Source organism: Paramormyrops kingsleyae, chromosome 5 (assembly GCF_048594095.1).
Source record: "Paramormyrops kingsleyae isolate MSU_618 chromosome 5, PKINGS_0.4, whole genome shotgun sequence".
NCBI classification, from domain to species: Eukaryota; Metazoa; Chordata; class Actinopteri; order Osteoglossiformes; family Mormyridae; genus Paramormyrops; species Paramormyrops kingsleyae.
In genome coordinates, this window is record NC_132801.1 from 2,370,162 (window position 1) to 2,393,254 (window position 23,093).

The 23,093-nt window shown below is 49.1% G+C and overlaps 1 protein-coding gene across 1 annotated transcript in view; it reads right to left on the reverse strand.

The window, feature by feature from the left end:
* Positions 1–23,093, reverse strand: part of pkd1a (polycystic kidney disease 1a) — a 60,630-nt gene that overhangs the window by 5,499 nt on the left and 32,038 nt on the right. The window contains exons 16-42 of the mRNA XM_023841003.2: positions 19,269–22,900; positions 17,702–17,854; positions 15,944–16,084; positions 15,229–15,511; positions 11,526–11,742; positions 10,216–10,375; positions 9,934–10,083; positions 9,318–9,462; positions 8,274–8,897; positions 7,883–8,039; positions 7,279–7,537; positions 6,949–7,144; positions 5,545–5,715; positions 5,089–5,232; positions 4,747–4,972; positions 4,476–4,602; positions 4,199–4,315; positions 4,048–4,097; positions 3,494–3,699; positions 2,077–2,182; positions 1,871–1,986; positions 1,532–1,734; positions 1,067–1,261; positions 843–982; positions 618–748; positions 330–432; positions 94–219 (exon numbers count right to left, since the gene is read on the reverse strand). Coding sequence (XP_023696771.2) covers positions 94–219; positions 330–432; positions 618–748; positions 843–982; positions 1,067–1,261; positions 1,532–1,734; positions 1,871–1,986; positions 2,077–2,182; positions 3,494–3,699; positions 4,048–4,097; positions 4,199–4,315; positions 4,476–4,602; positions 4,747–4,972; positions 5,089–5,232; positions 5,545–5,715; positions 6,949–7,144; positions 7,279–7,537; positions 7,883–8,039; positions 8,274–8,897; positions 9,318–9,462; positions 9,934–10,083; positions 10,216–10,375; positions 11,526–11,742; positions 15,229–15,511; positions 15,944–16,084; positions 17,702–17,854; positions 19,269–22,900 — 8,278 coding nt within the window. The remainder of the gene's footprint in view (positions 1–93; positions 220–329; positions 433–617; positions 749–842; positions 983–1,066; positions 1,262–1,531; positions 1,735–1,870; positions 1,987–2,076; positions 2,183–3,493; positions 3,700–4,047; positions 4,098–4,198; positions 4,316–4,475; positions 4,603–4,746; positions 4,973–5,088; positions 5,233–5,544; positions 5,716–6,948; positions 7,145–7,278; positions 7,538–7,882; positions 8,040–8,273; positions 8,898–9,317; positions 9,463–9,933; positions 10,084–10,215; positions 10,376–11,525; positions 11,743–15,228; positions 15,512–15,943; positions 16,085–17,701; positions 17,855–19,268; positions 22,901–23,093) is intronic.

A 23,093-nucleotide genomic window follows, 5' to 3' on the forward strand; every position in this document is an offset into this window, starting at 1 on the left:
ACACACACACACATACCCAGAAAGACTGTGAGAGAAATGCTCAGGCTTATCCCTTCCCTTCATGACCCTACCAAGGCGGAGTCCTATACTTACAAGGGGTCCAGCCACTGCTGTGCCTGAAGGAGGTCCACTACAGCTCTTGATTCCTCCAGTGATGTCCGCAGCTCCTGAACATAGCCACCGCCAGTGTAAGTGGTCATGTGACCCCAGTGCCACACCCTGAGAGAGGGGTCAGAGAAGTCATTCCTTGCGGGGTTGGGATTCAACTGCTGTAATAAATGCAGACAGGTTATAACAATATTGCCAGTCCAGTCTGATATTCATCTTACCCAACATCTTCTGCAGTGCTCCAGATCCAGGTCCCATTGGGCCCCAAGGCTTGTCTGGCCCACCCAAGGCCGACCGTGTTCCCACACCCTGCTGGTGGACATGCTGGAAAGGTGTGAACAAATAGCAGATGGAACAGACGTTAAGCTGAGGGGTTCTGATGTTGAATCCTAAGAATACACTATAAATCAGTGTATCTCCTATGGATGAAGGGAATTAATAAGTTTTAGTGAAACAATGTGTCAGCCTGTATGGGAGGCCAGAACAGCCCCACACTGGTGGACACTCACCGGAGTGAGACCGGATCTGGCGTAGGCGAGGGGCCCCCAGGAGCAAACTGCCGCTCTCATACATGAGGGTCTTGGCGTTGTGCAGGTAGGGGAGCAAGGAGTCAGAGAGCCAGGTCCACACGTTCTCAGGCCTGCACCGAGACATAGGGGTGGGCAGACAGCTAAAAGCACGGCGTGCATGGGAGGATAACCAGGTCAGCTGTGGCATGGTGCCACGCACGGTACCTGCTGATGCGGGCCAGCTCAGAAGTGCGCAGTCGCAGTTCCAGTTGCGTGCGCAGCTGTGGGCGGAGAGCGTCCCTGCCGGAGTTGCCGTAAGTGAGCAGCAGCACCACCAGCAGGAACACCATGTAGAACACGAAGTTCTGCGGAGGGTCAGACGGCAACGTGAGGGCATGTAAGAGAGGGTGTGTGTGTGTGTGTGTGTCCACGGACAAACGCACACCCACCTTCAGCGTGCTGTGCAGAACCCGCACCTTGCGGGCTTCTTCTCGGGCCTGGAAGAGAGCGAAGCCCTGGGGCGGTCTGACACGAGGGATTCGCTGGCTGACGGGCTCCACACGGGGGCTCTCCACGAGGATGTCGTGCTCTTCTGGACGCAGCCTACGCACCACCAGGGCATAGTACAGGCCCTCCACCAGCACCTGCCACCAGGAATTACAACAGATACCATAGAAGACAGGATACTGTATACCATAGAGTTCCACATACTGATGTTCTAGTCTCCACTAGAATAAACAACGTACCCTGGAATACCACAAAACTACAATTAGCCACAATGAGGAAATACCATAGTACTTGCACACCACTGTTCCATCTCCCGCCAGGCACTACTGTATGTACAACACAATACTGGTCTAGCCGCCAGCCAGAGGCATAATAACCTGCTACAATCCATTTCCATGTCTCCGTACCTTCAGTGGCTCCAGGATGAGGGAGGAGGCCAGGAGGCTGCCCATGACTGTGATGACCCACATGAGGGCCACCTGGTCACTGAAGCTCAGGCCCAGCCATGCCGCCAGGCCCCCTGACAGTGCCAGTGCTGCCCAGCTGCCCAGCAGAGCTGCCCGGCCACACCAAGCAGGGAACCGCCGGTGACGGCATACATCCGTTATTGCTGTCGGAAACAGGAGGGAGTCTCAGGTCAGCATGAGAGAAGCTGAACACCTGCAAACACCCAGGCAAGTATACTAACATAAGGAACTGTCAAATGGACAGGAGTACCAAGGCAAAGAAAGTGAATTGTAACTCACTCGAGGGGGACGTGAAAGCGGTTTTGGGGGGCTCCCTCCTCACAACCCCAGGGGGCAAAGGATCGTTGACCTTCTGTAGAAGGATTACTTCTGTCTTGTCCCCAAAAATGCTGGATCTACAGCCACAGAAAGGAGAACAGACCATAAGGATCGCTACCAGCACCCTCAGGTGTGAGGCCCAGGGTCCATGGGGAGTCTGCACTCACAGGTCAGCCATCTCACTGTCCGTCTGAGCAAAGAACTGCTGAGGCTCACACAGACGGGAGACCTGGAGCTGCCCATCAGCCAGGATGCGCTTGATGAGGTCCTCATCTGTGGGAAAACAGGGACTTCAGCACCTGAGGACTTCACTGATACCCTACAGCAAACAGGGGCTTCAGCGCCCGAGGACTTCACGGATACCCTACAGCAAACAGGGGCTTCAGCGCCCGAGGACTTCACGGATACCCTACAGCAAACAGGGGCTTCAGCGCCCGAGGACTTCACGGATACCCTACAGCAAACAGGGGCTTCAGCGCCCGAGGACTTCACAGATACCCTACAGCAAACAGGGGCTTCAGCGCCCGAGGACTTCACTGATACCCTACAGCAAACAGGGGCTTCAGCGCCCGAGGACTTCACGGATACCCTACAGCAAACAGGGGCTTCAGCGCCCGATGACTTCACGGATACCCTACAGCAAACAGGGGCTTCAGCGCCCGAGGACTTCACGGATACCCTACAGCAAACAGGGGCTTCAGCGCCCGAGGACTTCACGGATACCCTACAGCAAACAGGGGCTTCAGCGCCCGAGGACTTCACGGATACCCTACAGCAAACAGGGGCTTCAGCGCCCGAGGACTTCACGGATACCCTACAGCAAACAGGGGCTTCAGCGCCCGAGGACTTCACGGATACCCTACAGCAAACAGGGGCTTCAGCGCCCGAGGACTTCACGGATACCCTACAGCAAACAGGGGCTTCAGCGCCCGAGGACTTCACGGATACCCTACAGCAAACAGGGGCTTCAGCGCCCGAGGACTTCACGGATACCCTACAGCAAACAGGGGCTTCAGCGCCCGAGGACTTCACGGATACCCTACAGCAAACAGGGGCTTCAGCGCCCGAGGACTTCACGGATACCCTACAGCAAACAGGGGCTTCAGCGCCCGAGGACTTCACGGATACCCTACAGCAAACAGGAGCTTCAGCGCCTGAGGACTTCATTGATACTCTGCAGCAAATGGAGGTTTCAGCATCTGAGGACAAGTTATTTTGACATTGTGGATATCACCTTTTCAGTCCCCACAAGGGAAAACTCAGGTTTATTGAAAAAACTAAAAATGCCAAATGCCTTGTATTTTGTCTGGTTACTTATGGTTAAGGTTACGGCTGGGTTGGGTTTAAGATTGTCATTGTTGGGATCGGTGTTTTTCCCATAGAAATTAATGGACGGTCCCCATGAAGATATAAATACAAATGTGTGTTTGTGTGTGTTTATGTGTGTGTATGTGCGTGCGAGTGGCACATGAGCCTGGTGAAATGCTGTAACGGCAAACACAAGCAATATGTAATCAAGGCCCTGAAGCTCCCAAAGCCCTTGAGATGGTGCAGGTCATGGTCCTGGCTTCATGGGCCTCCTACCTGAGGAGGTGAAGTACTTGTTCCTGTGGATGTAGCCCCCTGCCGCCTCCTCCTCCTCCGGGACCAGGGCCATGTCCACCCCGAGGTGTCGGCTGCCTTGGCCCCTCTTCAGCTTGGGCAGAGCCTCACCCACCACAGCGGGGTTGCCAATCAGCTCAGACCAGTGGCACATCCTCTCCCTCTCCTGCAGGCCCCACCTGTGTAGGCTGCCAGAACAGATTTGCGTTATTCCACAGGGGGTGGGCTGGATCCTTCCAGAAAACAAAATGTTTTTCGTGAGCTTTCCTTTCACTGATCTGTAAGTAGATCACATTTGTGCTTCTGTAACTGAATACTTTATTGAAGCTGCAGTCCTATGACTGCATACAGACTGTTTCCCTGACAGAATGCTCTGTTAATTATGTTAACTTGTATCAAATGTAAAGGGCTTCTGTTCTATCGGGATGTTTCCCTCCCGCAGTCCTGCCTCAAACCTCCATTATCCTGTGATTTTCTGTTTCCTAAAGTCACATCACTGTCAAGTCACTTGTTTAAAGTGGTAAGAAGAAACTCACCTCTTTGTGGAAAGAGTGGGCAGATCCACATTGGTCTCCTCTGAGTAGGTCTGGAGCAGAATGGACAAGGGGGGTTTGTTTTGTCAGCCTGCATTATAAATGAGGTGGGGGGGGGATTAAGTGCTTTTCTTACAGACCGAGAACTACTGACCTCCCCTGGAAGTCCGTTCAGGATCAGGAAGGAGCTGCCCACCAGGGAGTTGTCCAGAAAATCATCAATCTCCAGGGACTCTTGGTCCACCTGAGGTGGTACCTGCTTCAGTGCCACCTGACACACACAATTAAGACAGTAATCCACACTATTAGTAAACTATAAACACTGGTATTACGAGGTGCTGTTGCTGACATCATGTACAAAATTAGATGACACAATGTATAAGTTGTCAGTAATCAGTTTTAGCCATGAGGAATGTCTTCAAGGGCTTCACCTTGCCACGGGCTGCCCTGAAAACCCAGAGCACCAGTAGGTAAAGGGGGTACACAGCCAGGCAGCTCTCAAGCCCTATCAGCAAGGCCTCCTCGTTCACTGTGGTCTGCTGGGACATCGTGATGAAGCTGCAACCATAAAACCACACGTCAGCTATCTTCTCTGCCAGACACACATGTTCTACCATGTCCATCGCCAGAGACCTAATCTCTCCCTCCTTCCCTAACTCCACACCCACTTGTGCCCCATGGTGAAGACTACATGGGCTTTACCTCCATTTCCTGTTGCTCAGGTTCCTGTTGGTCACTAAGGTGTACCACACTGCGTTGGCCAACAGGATGAGATGAACAAGTAAGGTGCAGCATGTTGCCCTCTGCAGGCGAGTGAAAGGGCTGCGTAGGGGGCGATCGAATAGTGACAGCCAGATGTGGCTATCGGACACGGCTCGTTGCAGTTCCCAAGTGAGCCGGCGTGGCAGGTGGTGGAGGTTCGCCTCAGCTGAAGGAGCATGGGAACAGGGAGTGTAAGTCTCTCAAAAGCCAGTCGTAGCATAAGGACGACCTAAGCTATGAGCATAAAGTATAATCTTGATGGAAGAGATCATTAGCTCTTACAGGCTGCCTCCACCTCGATCTCCACCCTGCCATCCGTTCGGTCATTGTCCACCGATAGCCATTCCTCTACCAAGAAGTAGTAGCTGTTCCCATTCTGTAGGTCCTTCACAAGAACGTACTGTACCATCCAAGCTGGACTGAGGCCTACAGGGAGAGACCACCATCAAGACCTAGCTTTTTGTCTTAATTCATGTATCATTTTTTTTTCTGTAGACTCTCCTACCCAATTTATTCACCCAAAGTCAATACAGACCTGTTTACCCAACACAATTCTACATTGTAGACCTGTTCACCAAATGTAATTCTATGCTGCAGACATGGTTACCCAATGGAATTCTACAATGCCCCTTAATAGAATACTACAGGATTTTTAGCCCAATCAGTTTTAACATCTAGGTTCTTTAACTTAATGAAGGTGCTCAAGATACTGTATAAAGAAAGGTATAAGAGCCACACCTTTGTTGTCATGCCAGATGCGGATCTTCCACAGGTTGCCGAGGCTGGAGTCAGTAGAGATCTGGAAAATGTCCAGGCTGTTGCGGGTGAAAGCGCCACTGCAGTCCAGGTGTCGGTGGCCACTGCGGCCCTCACGACCATACAGACTGATACCCACGTGGGCAGTGGTGCCTGGCAGGAAGAAACGGCAGACATATGAGCTGTATGTGGAGATCTGCATGCTGTTCTCTGTCTGGATAAGATATATTCAAACTACATAGTAAACCAAATCTGCTTGCTTTGGGTCGTTGTATCCCTGCCTTATCATTGTCACCAAGCTGTATTGTATTTGGGTTGTTGTATCATTGTCATCAAGCTGTATTGTATTGGGATTGTTGTATCATTGTTTTTATGCTGTATTGTATTCGGGTTGTTGTATCATTGTTTTCATGCTGTATTGTATTCAGGTTGTTGTATCATTGTCACCAAGCTGTATTGTATTCTGGTTGTTGTATCATTGTCACCAAGTTGTATTGTATTCAGGTTGTTGTATCATTGTTTTCATGCTGTATTGTATCAAGGGTTGTTGTATCATTGTTTTCATGCTGTATTGTATTCGGGTTGTTGTATCACTGTCACCAAGCTGTATTGTATTCTGGTTGTTGTATCATTGTTGCTATGCTGTATTGTATTCTGGTTGTTGTATCATTGTCACCAAGTTGTATTGTATTCAGGTTGTTGTATCATTGTTTCCATGCTGTATTGTATTCTGGTTGTTGTATCATTGTTGCTATGCTGTATTGTATTTGGGTTGTTGTATCATTGTTTCCATGCTGTATTGTATTTGGGTTGTCGTATCATTGTTGCTATGCTGTATTGTATTTAGGTTGTTGTATTTGGGTTGTTGTATCATTGTTTCCATGCTGTATTGTATTCTGGTTGTTGTATCATTGTTGCTATGCTGTATTGTATTTGGGTTGTTGTATCATTGTTTCCATGCTGTATTGTATTTGGGTTGTTGTATCATTGTTGCCATGCTGTATTGTATTTGGGTTGTTGTATCATTGTTACTATGCTGTATTGTATTTTGGTTGTTGTATCATTGTTGCCATGCTGTATTGTATTTGGGTTGTTGTATCATTGTTACTATGCTGTATTGTATTTTGGTTGTTGTATCATTGTTTCCGTGCTGTATTGTATTTGGGTTGTTGTATCATTGTTGCCATGCTGTATTGTATTGGGGTTTACCACTTAATCCACCCTTTATTACTTCTGGTGGATTTATATTGATTATGTACCTCTGTAGATCATGATGAATATGTGGCTTCTATCAAAGTCTGACGTTTTTTGTACTTGACTGTTATGTACCTTTTCAATCAGCAGAGCCGGAGGTAAGACCCTCTGGAGTGCCCTCGTGGTACCTACCTGCTCCATGGCCCCAGCCAGTCTTCACCTGCACCTCATACTTGAACAGGCCTTCCTTTCCGCAGAGTGGCACCACGGCTGCCCGTCGCAGGTCCAGCTGGTCCAGCCTGTGCAGGATGATGGCCGCCACCGAGTAACAGAGCAGCCCCACCAGGCACGTGAGCAGCACCACCATGTTAGGCTTCCCTGGGGAGTCCTACCATGCCAGCCAAGCAAGAGCAAGAGGGTCAATCATCTCTCAGCAAAAGATTATGGGTCAGATTTCTGCAGGTCCACAGTGCCACACAATGTGCATGGCACCGTAAGCTCAATTTGGCATGTCTCCCTCACCGGCAGGATGAATGTCACTGCATCTTGTGGGGCAAACAAGCTGGCAGCGAAGGAAGTGAGGTGGCTGGTGCTACAGACAGCGTGGTCGGCGGTGGTTTCAGCCAGCGGCAGCATGCCGTCCGTGCGCCACACCTTGTCACTCTCGCTGAAGTACTGGCAGAGCGAGGAGAAGACGGCAACCTCCAGGAGCACCCCGCCCGCCTGGGCTCCACACCCTGTCGTCACGTTGACATAATAGTCCTGCGTGGTGTCGTACAAGCTGTGGGAAGGACCACGTCAAGCGTTTGTGAGGAACGCGAGAAGGCAAGGGAATCAGAATGTTCCATAGAAGATGCTTCAGGGTTGAACTATCTTTTACTAAGGGACATAATGTTAAGTAAACAGGCTGTAAATCTGTAGCTACTGACACTGTGAACCTCTATCTTCAACTAAGTCCTACAAAGTCTCTAAAATCTGAAGGTAGCGGAAAAACACTAAAACCTACTGAACCCAGGACAGAGAAGCTGAAGATGACCTATATAGTGGAGTACTTGCCCATCTGGGGAAGAATGTAACATAGTTCCACAAGCAAAGGATGACACATAAGGGCTTGAGGGGGCCTTACTGTGGGGACAGAAAAAAGGTGTAGGGCTGGTGGTCCGTCTCCATGAACATGTTCAGAGAGATGGTCTTGTGCTGGGAGCAATTGTGTTCATTGGGCCGGGGATGGCTGTGCAGGTAGGCCATAATGGTCAGGTTCTCCCCAGTGGGATCATCTCCACCTGCAATAGCAACATCAAGTTATGCTACAGCCAACTAACTTTGTTGCTCAGATAGTTAAGACCTTTCCTGCCTACAGGACAATTGTCTGTTGGTTGAGAAGGCTTCCTCCTTCCTGCTACAGAGAATGGAACCCCCCTCAAAAATAACTTGTGTCCTAGGTTTCTGTTCACCAATCTGACCAGAGATGTCCCACAGTTTCCTGCAGAGTCACACACGCATCTCTGGTGCCTTACCGTCCAGAGGACTGAAGAAGATCTGGATGTGCAAGCCCGCCTGGTGGTTGGTGTTGTTAGTTCTGACCCAGGCGACGATGGAGTCGCATGCACTGATGTTGGTGGATACTGTCATTAGCCTCTTGGGGGTGGGGTCATCGCTACTGTTGGCTACGGTAACAGTGATGGCCTGGCCTTGGCCCAGGCTGACAATGGGGATATGTGTGCCGTTCTCCGTCTGAAACTCCATGGAGGCCACCTTGGTGGAGACGCTGTAGTTGCTGACAAAGTTGAAGGGGAAGGGGTTGGATTTGACTTGGACGAGGAGCTGGATGACGCGGGGCTGCCCCCCCAGGGTGAAGGCGAAGGCGTGCGGGATGGAGAATGGGCACACCACGCTCTGGTTGTAGCATAGCAGGCTCTTAGGGTCGGCCCGCTTGCCAGCAGCGTAGATCTCAGTGCCTCGCAGCACCAGCGGCTCCTCGTTCAGCACCCGTGAGTGCATGAGGATGCGCATCAGTTCCGAGGACAGGTTGTAGGCCCGTGCCGCCACGCGCAGCGGGTAGTGATCACTTAGCGTGGGAAGCCGATCCTCCGACTCGGGCATTGGGGGCGGGGCCTGGCTAACCAGATGGATTAACCCACCTGAGGGACAGAGACATTCTGTGTGACATCAACCAACAGAAATAGCTAAAACCTAAAAGCATTGTGTGTCTCATTGGGTTAGGACTCTATTCCCATGATGGGAAGGTCACAGGTTTAAATCACACAGTTGAGTATAAAGAGTCACAGAGTACTCAACTGTTGATTGAAACAAAATCTTGGTCTGGATATTTACTTTCTGGACCTGGACTTTCCACATCAGCCTTTGAGCAAGGACCTTAATTGTTTCAGGGACTGTCTGATCCTGCTTTCTTGAGAAATGTATATCACTTTCAATAGAATTGACCACTATATAAACAAAAAAATGTAAAAAGGATTTCTGATATTTGGTTTGCAGGTATAGCTCTCTGATGGCTGTATCACCTTACTGGTGCACAAATATCATCCCAGCAGGCTTCTCACCCATGATGTTGAGGATGTTGTCGGCGATCTCAGTCGGGGTGACCGTGCCCTGCTTGGTATCACTCTGCAGTATCTCCAGCATGGACTCCAGCTTGTTCAGTGTGCTGTTCTGACACTCTTCACAGATAAACTCTCGGCTCACCGCCTGCTCGCCCGGTTAGTGCACACAGAAACACACACATACACAAGCACACTCGTTACTCACGCCTGGCTGCAGACAGACATCAAGTCTTGCAGTAATTTGGTTATGTCTAGAGGAACAAAGAGCTTAAACAAAAAACAAGACACAACCTACCTCTACCTCTGTAAACCGCAGCAGATATGAAACATCTATCACCTGACAGACCCATTAAGATGAGATTATGTTTCTTCTTGTAGATTTCATACATAAATATCTGTAGTGCAGGGCAACTGGTGGCCCAGTGGGTAGCACAGTGGTCTTTCCTGCCTTTTGCAAAGTTCTACCGTATCTACAAATATGGACCAGCTGCCTGGTGTCCTCACCCAGAATGCACTTCTCCTCCTCTGAGGGCACACAGATACAGAGGCAGTGCATTTCCCGCAACTGGACACATCTGGATAAGGCTCTGCTGTACCCCCACCCACCCAGTCTCACCGTGCACTGTGCCAGGGCAGCCGAGGTCTGCTGAATGTCATTGACCGTGTTGAGGTCCAGGGAGGTCAGGGCACGGGTGATGTTACTGCGCACAGCTACGCGATACAGCCTCTCCGCCTTGGTCACCTCCATGCCAGACCTGGTCTCATACTGCAGAGGGAGAGTGAGCATATGTGTGTGTGTTTCCTTATGAAAATTAAAATAGGACTTAAAGGGAATTCCTTACAAATGCAGGTGTACCTTGGGTGTGTGTTTGTCAGCACGTTAGGGTAGGGGTCTCACCTCATTAAGCACTGTGATGAGGGCCAGACAGAGCTCTCGTACTCGCTGAGGGTCCCCCTGTCTGAGAAGGTCCCACAGTGTGGTGCTGCTCAGATGGTGTAGCCACTGGGCAAGGCTGTCGTAGCCTGTGGGAACGTCGGGAAGCACCACCTCCAGGGTCCTGTGATACACAGGTGGCACCAAGCTCCACTGTCACATTTTCACTGCCATTAGACAAATACTGCAGCAATGATATGCTAAACAGACTGCTAAATGCTACATTCTATATAGATAATAACTGCGGCAATGATATGCTTAACAGCATGCTACATAGATAAATATATTAGCAATGAAATGCTAAACAGACTGCTAAATGCTACATTCTATATAGTCTATATGACATGCTAGACAGCATGCTGCATGCCACACAGGCAACAAACGAGGCAATGACATGCTAAACAGCATGCTACATGCCACATGCTAAACAGCATGCTATATGCCACACAGGCAACAAACGTGGCAATGACATGCTAAACAGCATGCTACATGCCACATGCTAAACAGCATGCTATATGCCACACAGGCAACAAACGTGGCAATGACATGCTAAACAGCATGCTACATGCCACATGCTAAACAGCATGCTATATGCCACATAGGCAACAAATGTGGCAATGACATGCTAAGCCAATGCTGCATACCACAAAAACAGCTGCAGCAATGACATGCTATACAGGATGCTACATGCCACACAGACAATAATTGTGGCAAGGACATGCTACACAGGATGCTACATAGACAACAAACACAGCAATGACATGCTGAACAGCATGCTACATGCCACACAGACAATAACTGTGGCAATGACATGCTAAACAGCATGCTACATGCCACATGTGAGTGTCTCTGTGTTCCTGTGTGTCTGTGTGAGTGTCTCTGTGTTCCTGTGTCTGTGTCTCCGTGTGAGTGTCTCTGTGTTCCTGTGTCTGTGTGTCTCCGTGTGAGTGTCTGTGTGTTCCTGTGTCTGTGTGTCTGTGTGTTCCTGTGTCTGTGTGTCTGTGTGAGTGTCTCTGTGTTCCTGTGTCTGTGTCTCCGTGTGAGTGTCTCTGTGTTCCTGTGTCTGTGTGTCTCCGTGTGAGTGTCTCTGTGTTCCTGTGTCTGTGTGTCCTTGTGAGTGTCTCTGTGTTCCTGTGTCTGTGTGTCCGTGTGAGTGTCTCTGTGTTCCTGCGTCTGTGTGTACCTGTGTGAATGTGTCTATGTTCTTGCATCTGCATGTGTCCGTGTGAGTGTGTTGGTGTGTATCCGCACAAGTGCGCTTATGGTCAACTCACTGGTTGAGTGCCATGATCGCTGCCCCCTGGTCGTCCTCCACCACCAGTGACACGTTCACCCTGTAGTTGTTGGCATGGAACCCTGGAGGCAGGTAGCTGGCATGCTCGCTGCTGGTGCCCTTGTACACGCAGAAGTCCTCACAATCCAGAAAGGAGCAGCGTGTCACCAACAGGCTGTATAGCAGTGGTGCATCACTGTCATCCGAGTCTGTGTAGCCTGGAGGAACATCATCTCGCGTTTAGGGGCTCCCAGTTACTTCTGGACAATCATCTGCTTTCATATCAAATAAAAACAAAGTGGATCAAGCTGAAAGCAAACAAAGAATTGTGTCTTAATGCGTAGATGAATTCCATAACTGCACCGAGGCACATTCCAGGAAAGGAATCCTTGTAAACCATGCATAAAACTATCATGAGATCATTGTAGATGATGGAACTGATCCCAGCTCAGTGTTTGGGAATGTAGTCCACTTTCAGTGAGACAGATGCAAACATGGAGGAGGAAGAGCCTGAGAAGCAGAAGCGTTTCATCAAGGAGCTGGTTTTCCAGCCCTAGTTCTTCTCAGTAACCTTCATGAGTAGCGAGGTACAACTGATTCCAGGTCAGCTCCATCACAATGCCCTGCATATATGCTACTCTTCATATGAGCCAGATATCTTAGATTAAGCCATAGATTCAATGGTGCATGACTGAATGTAAAAGACTAATGAGCTTGTGTGTGTTATCTGAGGACGTGTCTTACAGCCTGCCTGTGCAGAATGTTTGAGTCTGTTCATTCTAATAGTACTGGAGTGAATTCTCGAAATAACTCTGCATGCCTCAAAACATACCAAGATGTTCCTTTCTAAATAAAAACATCAGTTTTTTATAATAATACCAATACTACTACTACTACTACTACTACTAATAATAAGCAATTTATTTATGTAACAAAACAGCACAATACAGATACTCTATCTGCATCATATCTTATTGTAGTTGTTCATCACATAGACATTTGCTGTATCGTATATTCACTTTGAAGAGCGACTCATTACACGGCCGGCGGCGCTGCCCCGTCTCCTCACCCTGTTACCACTGTGTCTGCTTTCGGGCATCTCTTGATCAGTGTATATTCTTTTCTATGGACCTCAGACATAAATGCGATCAGACGTGATTCGACATAAACTATATACTGATCAGCCAATCACACTTAGTTTTTAAACCAAACCACCTCTGGGAAATTACCCAGCACTCTCTGCTTCTTCAGCTCTTCCCTAAATGACCCAAAAGACAGTGCTTAAAATATCCTATGAAAGATTATGTAATACCCATTTTACCATGGCTTTGGTAAATACTATTTTATTATTGGTCCAGAGATGTCATGTGGGTGTTGATTATTATCGTGTAACCGCACAGGTAGTTCCGACAGCATAATAGCAGTTCTATATTAATGTGCACTAATTTCACTCAACACTCTGAATGTGTGACTTTTTACTTATAAATAAGCAGTTATTCTCATCAGCATAATTCTCCTCAGTTTTCAAAACACAATCGCTTGTCTGTTCTCGTTCCTAAGGTAACTTTATAATGTTCCTGTGTGCTCTTATAAATATAGTCCTTATAAGTATACAGCATCTGGTCAGGTTAGGCTATCCATCTAATTCATGTCAGGAGGGACACTATGAGCTACAACAGGGCTTGTAAATGACCATTTCAATTAAAAGGACCCAGATTACACTTAAGCACTGAGCTCTTGCTGTGTGCTGATTGGTCAGTCCCCTATAATCATGCATGTGTCACTAATGTTAATGTGAAACAGCTGGATGAGTCTTTCAATCAAAGAAACAAACCAGTAAAAGTACAAGACGAACCAAACAATTTAGCCGAAGACGGGAGCCTTTCAGTTTTAATGTTTAGCTCAAGTAGCTCATATTGCCCCCCCTGACATGAATGAGGAGCCCCCCCTTAGTCAGGCTACACACTGCAAGCAGCAAGTCCCTTAATCCTCTTCTTTCCAGAGTATGTCATGTACTTTTCTTCTGCAACACATTACTGTCAAATTTATGGCTTAAATATATTGTTTTAGTGCCCGAAACACAGTAAGGTGTTTGTATTTTCACGTGCGCGTTTTAAGGGGTGTGTCTGTAAATGGCCCCGAACTAAACATGCTTTTTCCCATGATGTCAGAGTTACCTATAATGTCACTGAAGTAAAGCATAAACATTAGAAGTTTGCTCATATTGACCTCCTTTTTATACCCTTATTACTCCCTCTCTCTGTCCCTAAACTGCGAGGTGTGAATGGTTCATTGTTTTCGTGATGTTTGCCCAATGTAGCTTGTTTTGTGGATTAAAAATGATAATAGATTTTGCTCGCTGGACCCTTATGGAGGTACAAACTCCGATGTCAGCATATTTTGAGAGGCGGGTGCTTAACATGTAAATATACAGGAAGGCAGCCAGAATGAAACATTATTCAGAATTATTCTTTAGTGGTTATTTTGATCAGAAAATTATTTAAAATGGACATAATGTCTTAAATTTTTATAGTGTTAACATTTTCGAACATTTTGTCTGTGTGTGATCAGTGAAAAGAGCAGCTTCCGGCTAGTCGGAGGACCACTTCATCAGAAGAGAAAATAATTTTATAACAATGTAAAAAGTTCAGTTTCTTTAGAAACTGTTCTTCGTGTTCAGGGAAGAGGCATTCGACAAACGTTTTGCACAGTTACCGGTATTTGTGGTTTATATATATATATGCTGGGTCCCTCGAGTGCTTAATGGTTAAATTGCAAATAAAATTGATGTTCTTCTGAAAAATTAACCACGACTGGTTTATTTTTTAATTATTATTATTTAGTTAATTATTATTGCTGTTTGTTAGCCGTGGCATAATAAAGCACTTTGAGGTGTGCGGATATATGTAAACAATAAATTACAACTTGGTGTAATGCGGCCCTGGGAGGATCTAACCCAACGCCTTGGTGACGTGCTCGGGGAGCCCGATTCCCCCCCCCACAACGCCTTGGTGACGTGCTCGGGGAGCCCGATTCCCCCCCCCACAACGCCTTGGTGACGTGCTCTGGGAGCCCGATTCCCCCCCCCCACAACGCCTTGGTGACGTGCTCTGGGAGCCCGATTCCCCCCCCCACAACGCCTTGGTGACGTGCTCTGGGAGCCCGATTCCCCCCCCCACAACGCCTTGGTGACGTGCTCGGGGAGCCCGATTCCCCCCCCCCACACCGCCTTGGTGACGTGGTCGGGGAGCCCGATTCTCCCCCCCCCACAACGCCTTGGTGACGTGCTCGGGGAGCCCGATTCCCCCCCCCACAACGCCTTGGTGACGTGCTCGGGGAGCCCGATTCCCCCCCCCACAACGCCTTGGTGACGTGCTCGGGGAGCCCGATTCCCCCCCCCACAACGCCTTGGTGACGTGCTCGGGGAGCCCGATTCCCCCCCCCACAACGCCTTGGTGACGTGCTCGGGGAGCCCGATTCCCCCCCCCACAACGCCTTGGTGACGTGCTCGGGGTGCCCGATTCCCCCCCCCACAACGCCTTGGTGATGTGCTCGGGGAGCCCGATTCCCCCCCCCCACAACGCCTTGGTGACGTGCTCGGGGAGCCCGATTCTCCCCCCCACAATGTGGAAAGTTAGAGGACGAGGTGCCCTGGCACATAATCTAGCAACATTTAGCATGATGACACAAGGCGACTTCCTCACCCGTGCAAGTGAAGTGCAGCTTATCGACGAGGCTCTGGAGGCGAGGCACATCAGGCTGCAGGGAGCAGGAGCCGCCTGCAGGGGGCAGGTTGGGTCGCAGCACGATGGACGCCACGCCCTCACTGTCCATGGCTGCGTCGCTGACGTGCAGGCTGAAGATGTAGGAGTTGCCGTCGCGAAGGGCACCCTGACGAAGGACCAGGTTCATGCCGTCGCTGCCCGTGGAGGTGGTGGTCATGTTCAGGACCAGGGTCTCATTGTTCAAAGTCTTCACTGTCCAGTACTTGTAGGAAGGTAGGGGAGGGATTATCAAACAAATATACCATTGTAGGATTTTTTTGGCTCAGCCATTCATAGTGTTTTACTTGTGACTTGATGATGCATAATTAACCACATGGCTTTGGGACAGGCAGCTGAGCTCAGCACAAGGCTACCATTGGACAGAAATGACGTCAGTGTGCGCCAACAGCAAGGCTGCAGTGTAACTTATTACAGGTGACATCATCCCACCCACTGCGTCCGAGAGTCTCCCTCAATGCTGGCGACATCATCACTGGAAAAAATCACTACCGACATTTCATGGCAATGATGTCACTCCGTGTAGACCCTAGATGCCTGAACGGAATGACCGTCTGGGCTAAATCTCCCATGAGTCACACATGGAGGATGGGCAGTGGCGACGTCTCACGGCTCAGGGCGTGCTCTTTGGGCTTACCCCGCGGTGCGACGCCTCACAGTTACTGCAGGTGCCGGCCAGGTAGACGTAGGAGCTCTGGCTGACCTCGTACATAGACTTAGCCTTGCAGGAGACGCAGTCCAGGGACACCATGGGGATGCGGCCACTCTGCACCAGCACCTGAGACGGTGAGCGAGAGGGATGGCGATCAAGCCACCAGCTGGGCATGGAGCAGACAAACACCCGTTCGCCGCTGTGGAACATGACCTGCTCACAGTCCAACAAACATCAGGCGGAACATCAGTACATACACATCTGAAAATCCCACACGGCAGGTACCACTCCAGCTATATGTCCTCTGGCCATATACTTGGGGGCAGACTGCAGGGCCCGCCGTTCATGCAGGGGGGGGGGCAAGGGCCCAACAGAGATGTCGCTGCTTGGCTGACTGTTGAGATTGGAACTGATGAGCTTCCGATCAGAGGCAGAAGCATAATCCACAGAGCTACACACTGCCCCCTACATGCCAAGCTGACCAACACTGGCACGCTCGTTAATACTAGCAGGTATTTCAGATGCAGGTATTTCAGATGTCTGTAATGATGCAGTGCCAGCCTAGAAGTAACGGGCACCTGCGGGACCTGATAATGAGGCAGTAATGGGCACGGCTGAGGGCCAAATATTCACTCACTCTGCAAAAGAAGCTTCTGCCAAGGCATGGAAAATAACCTACTTCTGTGTGTGTGTGTGGGGGGGCTATTTTACTTTACTTTGAACTGCTCTGCTCTGCTGCTGAGCTGCACACATACAGTGTGGGGTGGGGCGGGCAAAGTCTGAAATGCACAGGGGCTTGAGAAAATTCCACATAGTTCGATTCCGAGAATAGAGCGAAGCCCCCAAGACGGCCAGCACATTCCAGACCAAACATTTGCCAACATATATCGGCATCAGCGCTGAACATTGTAACCATGCCAGCTTCCATTCTACACTTTATAATGAAGGAGCCGTGGGCAGTGGAGCAAAGCAGGTCTGAAGATGCCACTGAAGTTCCAGGAGTGTCAAGGACCCCCCCAGGTTACCCCCCGGAAGCCTCACATCAGCTCTCACCTGCTTAGCGGCATAGAGTTGTCAGTCCCCCCCCCCCCCCCCCCCCCACCGATGGGCAAAGATGTTTTATGCTTCATGGATGCAGGGCACACCAGGAAGGCCCTCATCTCGCCTCATCTTCTCCGCTAAGTATTCCCAGAAAGATTTAGCTAGCAATCACCGGAGTGATTCGGTTTCGGAGGCAGCTGAGCACATTGCTGCTGTTACAAGGACCTTGGTGAGACCAGGCTGGAACATGGAAGTGAGGACTTGGATGTAGGTTGGAGATTCCTTTCTGAGGAATGACACTGCAGGTGAGGGTGAGGAACTAAGCTACAGGACACAAAACATCCAGCCACTGTCACTGTCAGGATGTGAACTTGTATCCCATGCAGAGACGAAAGAGGGACCATGAATTTGTAGTTATCTAGTAAGTATGTTTATGTTGGGCCTGCAGAAGAAACCATGTGACATGGGCCAGAGCTGTGTTTAGGGAAAACAGAGATGTACAAAATCAAGGGCACAAAGTAAATGCAAAAAGTGCCCTTTAAGACGAGGGTGGGGACAAGACCGTCTGTCAGGGTATGAGGGACAATGCTCCTTCCGCTGTATTTTAACAGCCCATACTGCAAAGCATCGTTTATACACCTCCACAGCTAAAGGACAAGTCTTGTGTTTATGTGGCACTGTCTCCTTGGCCTTACGCCTTACCGTCTGATTGGTGGATTCAGGACTCATGCCCTCCTTGCTGATGGTGAGGCGGAAGGTGTAGGTGACGTTGGCCTCTAGCTCGCTGCCTGGGATGCCCAGAACTGGCCCGTTGGAGCCCAGGCCAAAGTTCAGGCTGGAGCAGTGCCCGGGGCCCTGTGGAGAGACAAATCAGTGAAAGCTTTTTGACGGCCATTGATTTTTAGTAGGCTGGCGATATAAATCCCTAAATATGAGTCCGGCACCAGGGGTTAGACAAGGAGATTTTAAACACACAGCATTTTCGGTAAGGTCTCAGTAAAGTCATTTCCTGTGGCTTGCACATTTATGGAGCTGGAATTATAGGTCTTTAACTTAATGACTGCCTGATCTTTTTCTTCTCCTAAGAGGACCTATAATGTTTTCCATCAGGTCTCATAGACATCTAATGGCGGTGGACTGTCAGGCTTCAGTTATGTCTGCTGGCTGTTTCCCTGCTTTTTATGAGAATCATTCCATTATTTTCCATGCCCTGTTTTATCATTTTTGTAATGGGTTAATCAGTCTTGCAAACAGTTGCTGGGGAAAAATGTTTACTTCGCAAGACGTCCGCATAGGGAAGGGAGAGAGAGATGGTGTAGGTGTACATGGGGTGCCTAGACCCGAACCACTGCTTAATTATGGAAGTGTAGGCCGGCGAGGGTGGGCGGAGGGGTGGGGTTGGTCTGAGCCCAGGGCTGCATTACAGTAAGTCCCACCCACCACCTCCTCAGTTTAAATGCAATCGAATTGAACGCACACCCACTTGAGTGGGTCCAATCCAGCCATGTTAGGGGAGAAGGACCTCAGTCCTGTCATACTGGCCAAATCATCCTGAGTCGACCAGGCCTCTGAGTCACTCCATCCCACGCAAGCTCAACAGCCAAATATGAGTGGGCAGATGGAAAAGTATGTCTTAAAGTTAGAGGCTTGAGCACAGAAGGATATTTTTGGGAGTCACCTCCCAGGAATATGATGATGTTTGCATTTACATTTATTTTGCAGATGCTTTATCCAAAGCGACATAGAGTTCAGAAAGCAGGATCAGACAGTCCCTGGAGCATCTGGAGGTAGAGAGTCTTGCTCGGGGGCCCAACAGTGAAATCATTCTCACAACCCTGGGATTTGTGACCTTCCAATCACATGTACAGCATCTAAACCCATTAAGCCACAACAGCACTACAACAGCCATCATGGTTTTCATGCAGGGGGCAGCGTGAGGCTCAGTAGGCCAAGCCTGTGAGCCTGTGATCAGAAGGTCGCCAGTACAAGCCTGGCCTCGGCATGTCTCTGGGTCCTTGAGCAAGGCCCTTAACCCCTAGCATGCCGCTAAGGGTGGCTGCCCTTTGCTACTGAACTCGCTCTCATGGACAGCAAGACGGGGGAGGTGAAAAGAGAATTTCCCTATGGGGATCAATAAACTATCAATTATTATTATTGTTATGTTCCAGTGCACCAATATCTCACTTTCAGCTGTGTAAACCCCACTTGCCCTGGTGAAACTCTTCAAATATTTGCTTACACTTACAAAACGGAGAACAGGCAGTCTTACCTTGGAGGTTTTAAGACACTCCCACAGGTAGATCAGAAGGGACTGGTTTTCGGGCTCCAGATTAGGGTCATAGGACTGCTCTGCACTTAGTTGTAAGTCCTGGGTCTTGGACCAGACTCTGAAGTTGCCACCTTCTATAATGGGCACAAGCTTTCCAGCCACCACGCTCAACTGGAGGCAGGCGGTCTTGCGAAGCGGGATGCCAAGGTACGACAAGGAAAAAACAGTGCTGTAGTTGCCCGGCTGCAGTGCCATCTTCGGGATAGAGAGCTGCAGCTTTGTAACATCCACCTCAGCAGGGAGCGGAATCTTGGCATGCTTTGGGGGACTGACACATGCTGGGGTGCTGAATATCTCCCACAGGTACTCCATGCGGTATTGAACGCAGCCCTTCAGATCCACACTGGCCTCCAACAAGTTGGGCTGTGAGCGGCGGATTACCAGCCGTTGGGCATGGCTAAGCTGCACTGTTGGCTCCTCACACATCAGGACCTGAATAACTACAGTGACCTGGTCCATGACCCGGCTCAAAAGGTTGCTGGCGTTTACATGGACTACATAGGTTCCTGGCGTTGAGAATGAATGGGTGATGGAAAATGAGTTGGAGGTCTGCAGTGCTATACCGTCCCCGAAATTCCACTGGAAGGTGGCTGGAGTGAACTGGGGGTACACAAATGCCTGGAAAGACACTGACTTGTTTATGAAGGTATTTTTGGGTTGGGCTACAAGGCGGACCGAGGTCAGGATGTTCTGGACTAGAATGTCTTTGGTCACATTGTGGGACCCCAGAGAATTGACTGCACAAAGATAAATAGTTAGGAGTCCACTTTGGTCAGGAAGATAAGTCACGTGACTCCCTACGATGGTTTTCTTAGCCCCATGGTGAAGGTCAAATGTCCAGATGATGGTAACGTGGTCTCCTGTCTGTATCTCTGCACTGAAATGTTTTGTGATGCCCACAGGGATGGCTGCCTCACAGCAGTTGACCATAGTTAGCCGGCTGATGGGTTCCATGACTTTGACCATGATGCTCACTCTCTCAGAGCTGATCTGGTTATGAGCTGTCAGATTGACCACATATTCGTCCACTCGTGTGAACTGATGGACATACGTGTGGTTGGTGAGTACCACCGTGGAGTCACCACTGATACTCAACACAAAGCTGACTGAGGTCCCAGAAGTGATGGAAATTTTGAATTCCACGCTTTCCCTTGGAGCCACGGAGCTCTTGTTGACCTTAAGTTCCAGGCCCTTAATTTTGTCCTGCACAGTGAAATCTCTGCTAACAGCTTCGGTGCTGACATCGTTTGTTGCATTTAAAGTGATTCTGAAAACTCCAATGGTAGAGAAATTATGGGTCGCATTCGGCCCAATTCCTCTACTATTAGGAAAGTACCATGTCCAGGAGATGTTGGTACCTCTTTGGCAAACCCCCTGAAATGAAACTGTTGTTCCAGACATGACAAAGTTCTGTTCTGTTACATTAGTGGCTGAAAATGTGACCCCTGATACAGGTTCCTGCACTGTAATCCATATTGAGACATACTGCAAGCTAACTTCATTTGAAACTTCCACATGTACCAGCTTCAGACCAGGATTATCAAACTGGTGATCAAGGAATGGAACACTTCTGTTTACAGTGAGGTTATCTATATGCCACAAGTACCCTAGGTTGGAACCACCAGTCACAGATACTGTCATACTGGTAGAGACGTTCAATGCCACTGGATTAGGTTTGACAGATAAGGATAGTGAGCCGACTATATCCAGGAACTCAATAGTCCTGTTAACACCGATCTGCCCAAGAAGATTTCTGGCATTGAGGAAGACATTGCAGGGTCCTGGTCGAGAGAAGCTCACATCAATGGCTCTTCCACTGAGGTTCTGCTGAGCCTCCTGATCTTTCAAGAGGTCCCAGCTAAAGGATATGTTAGTTCCCTCTCGGACGGTAGCTTGCAAATGAAGGACTTTATTGGTAGCAAAGCAGCAACTATCTCCAAGGTTCTCAGATACAATCTGCAGCCCTTCAAGCTCCCTCTGCACAAAAATGAATATGCTGGCTTGCATGGAACTGATCTTATTTTCAGCTGTCACGATGACATTAAATGTGCCAACGGACTTGAAGGTATAATGGGTGTGATAATGGGAGCTGAGGATGGGTGTACAGCGGTCACAGAGGATCCAGGAGTAGCGCACATCATCTCCTTGCTCCAAGTGAGCCTCAAAGTCAACAGAGGTGTTGAGCGGTACTTTGGTCAGGCTGGCGTTAATAGTCAGGCCTTGAATGGGCGTGATGACTGCCACTGTGATTTCAGTGCTATTCTCACTCACTTCATTACTCCCTATCAGGCTGATGTTAAAGTAGCCGGAGGAGTTGTATATGTGTGTGATGCTATTTCCGCTCAAGACACTGCCATCGCCAAAGTTCCAGGTATAATGTACCTTTGAGGACCCGGAAGAAGCAATGAACATATAGGCCTTGTGCAATGTTAGGTTGTTGAACTTGGTACCGTTATGCTGTATCACCACCAAGCCAACCGCATCCTGTACCTCAATCGAGGCTGTGTTGTTGCTACAGGATATGTTGTTGAGCACAGTGACCATCACCAGATACTGACCTGGGTTCTTGTAAGTGAATGCCATCATCTTTTCTCCTCGGACTGACGATTCATTAGTACCAAAGTCCCAAAGGTAGGTGTACTCAAATTCAGGGAAGGCATTCACAACAAAGGTGCTTTCTTCACCTAGTCTGGTATAGCTGCTACTGGGAACAAGTGAGACGTTGGTGACCACAGGCTGTACACAGACCCAGGCAAAAAAATTTGCCTTGTTTACTCTACTGGACAGCAGCAGTGAGAGATGGTAGTTACCACTCGTAGAAAACATGTGTGTTACTCTGGGGCTTCCATAGACAGTCAAGTTGGGTGTTCCATCCCCAAAGCTCCACTCATATGTGTAGATAGAGAAGTTTCCTAACACAAATGCTTCGAAGCTTATACTGGTGACCTCCTGGGTGCAGCCTGAGGGCTCCAGCGAAACCACCTGTAGGACATACACCTGAACCTGCAGAACAACTGACTGGATGCTCACTGCATTGGCGGACGTGATGTTTACTGTATAGACGCCGTCCTTCTTGTAGATGTGTTCCACCTGTGATTCCTGGCTACTTATCACTTCCCCATCACCCATGTCAAAGATCCAGGTGATGTTGTTACCAGTTTCCACGCAAGCATTGATCACTGTGGGTGTGTTGAACTCTGTGGGAGCTGATGAGGAGGCCTTAAGTCCTCGGATGTCCTCTGACACCAGCACCTCTGTGTAGTTTGTCAGCTGGCTGATGGTGTTGTTGATGGACACGGAAATGTTGTAGATACCCCAGTGGGAGAAGGTGTGGCGGACGCGCCGCTCACGCCCTTGCAAAGTTGGGGAACCATCCCCAAAATCCCAGGTGTAGATGATACCATAAGCTGAAGGAAGGGGATGAGCCTCAAAAATCATGGGACTTCCTGTTAGCAATGGTCTGGAGTCGGTCATGATCTCCACTTTAGTCAGTATACTGTAGACAAACACATCTATCTTTTGGCTCTTGTTTTCATACTGGTTGAACACGGACACAATGAGAGTGTATTCCCCTGCAATAACAGAAACAGAAAATAAAGCAAGGCAATAATGCCACAGGCCACGACTCCCCATCCTTTATGCAAAATACAAACAGATGACGGCAGAACCAACTACTCAAACTACTCAATCCTTCTTTGTCTCTCCATGACAATATAGATCTATTCAGTACTCTCCTCTAGACTGGACTAGGTCAGTAATGCCAAA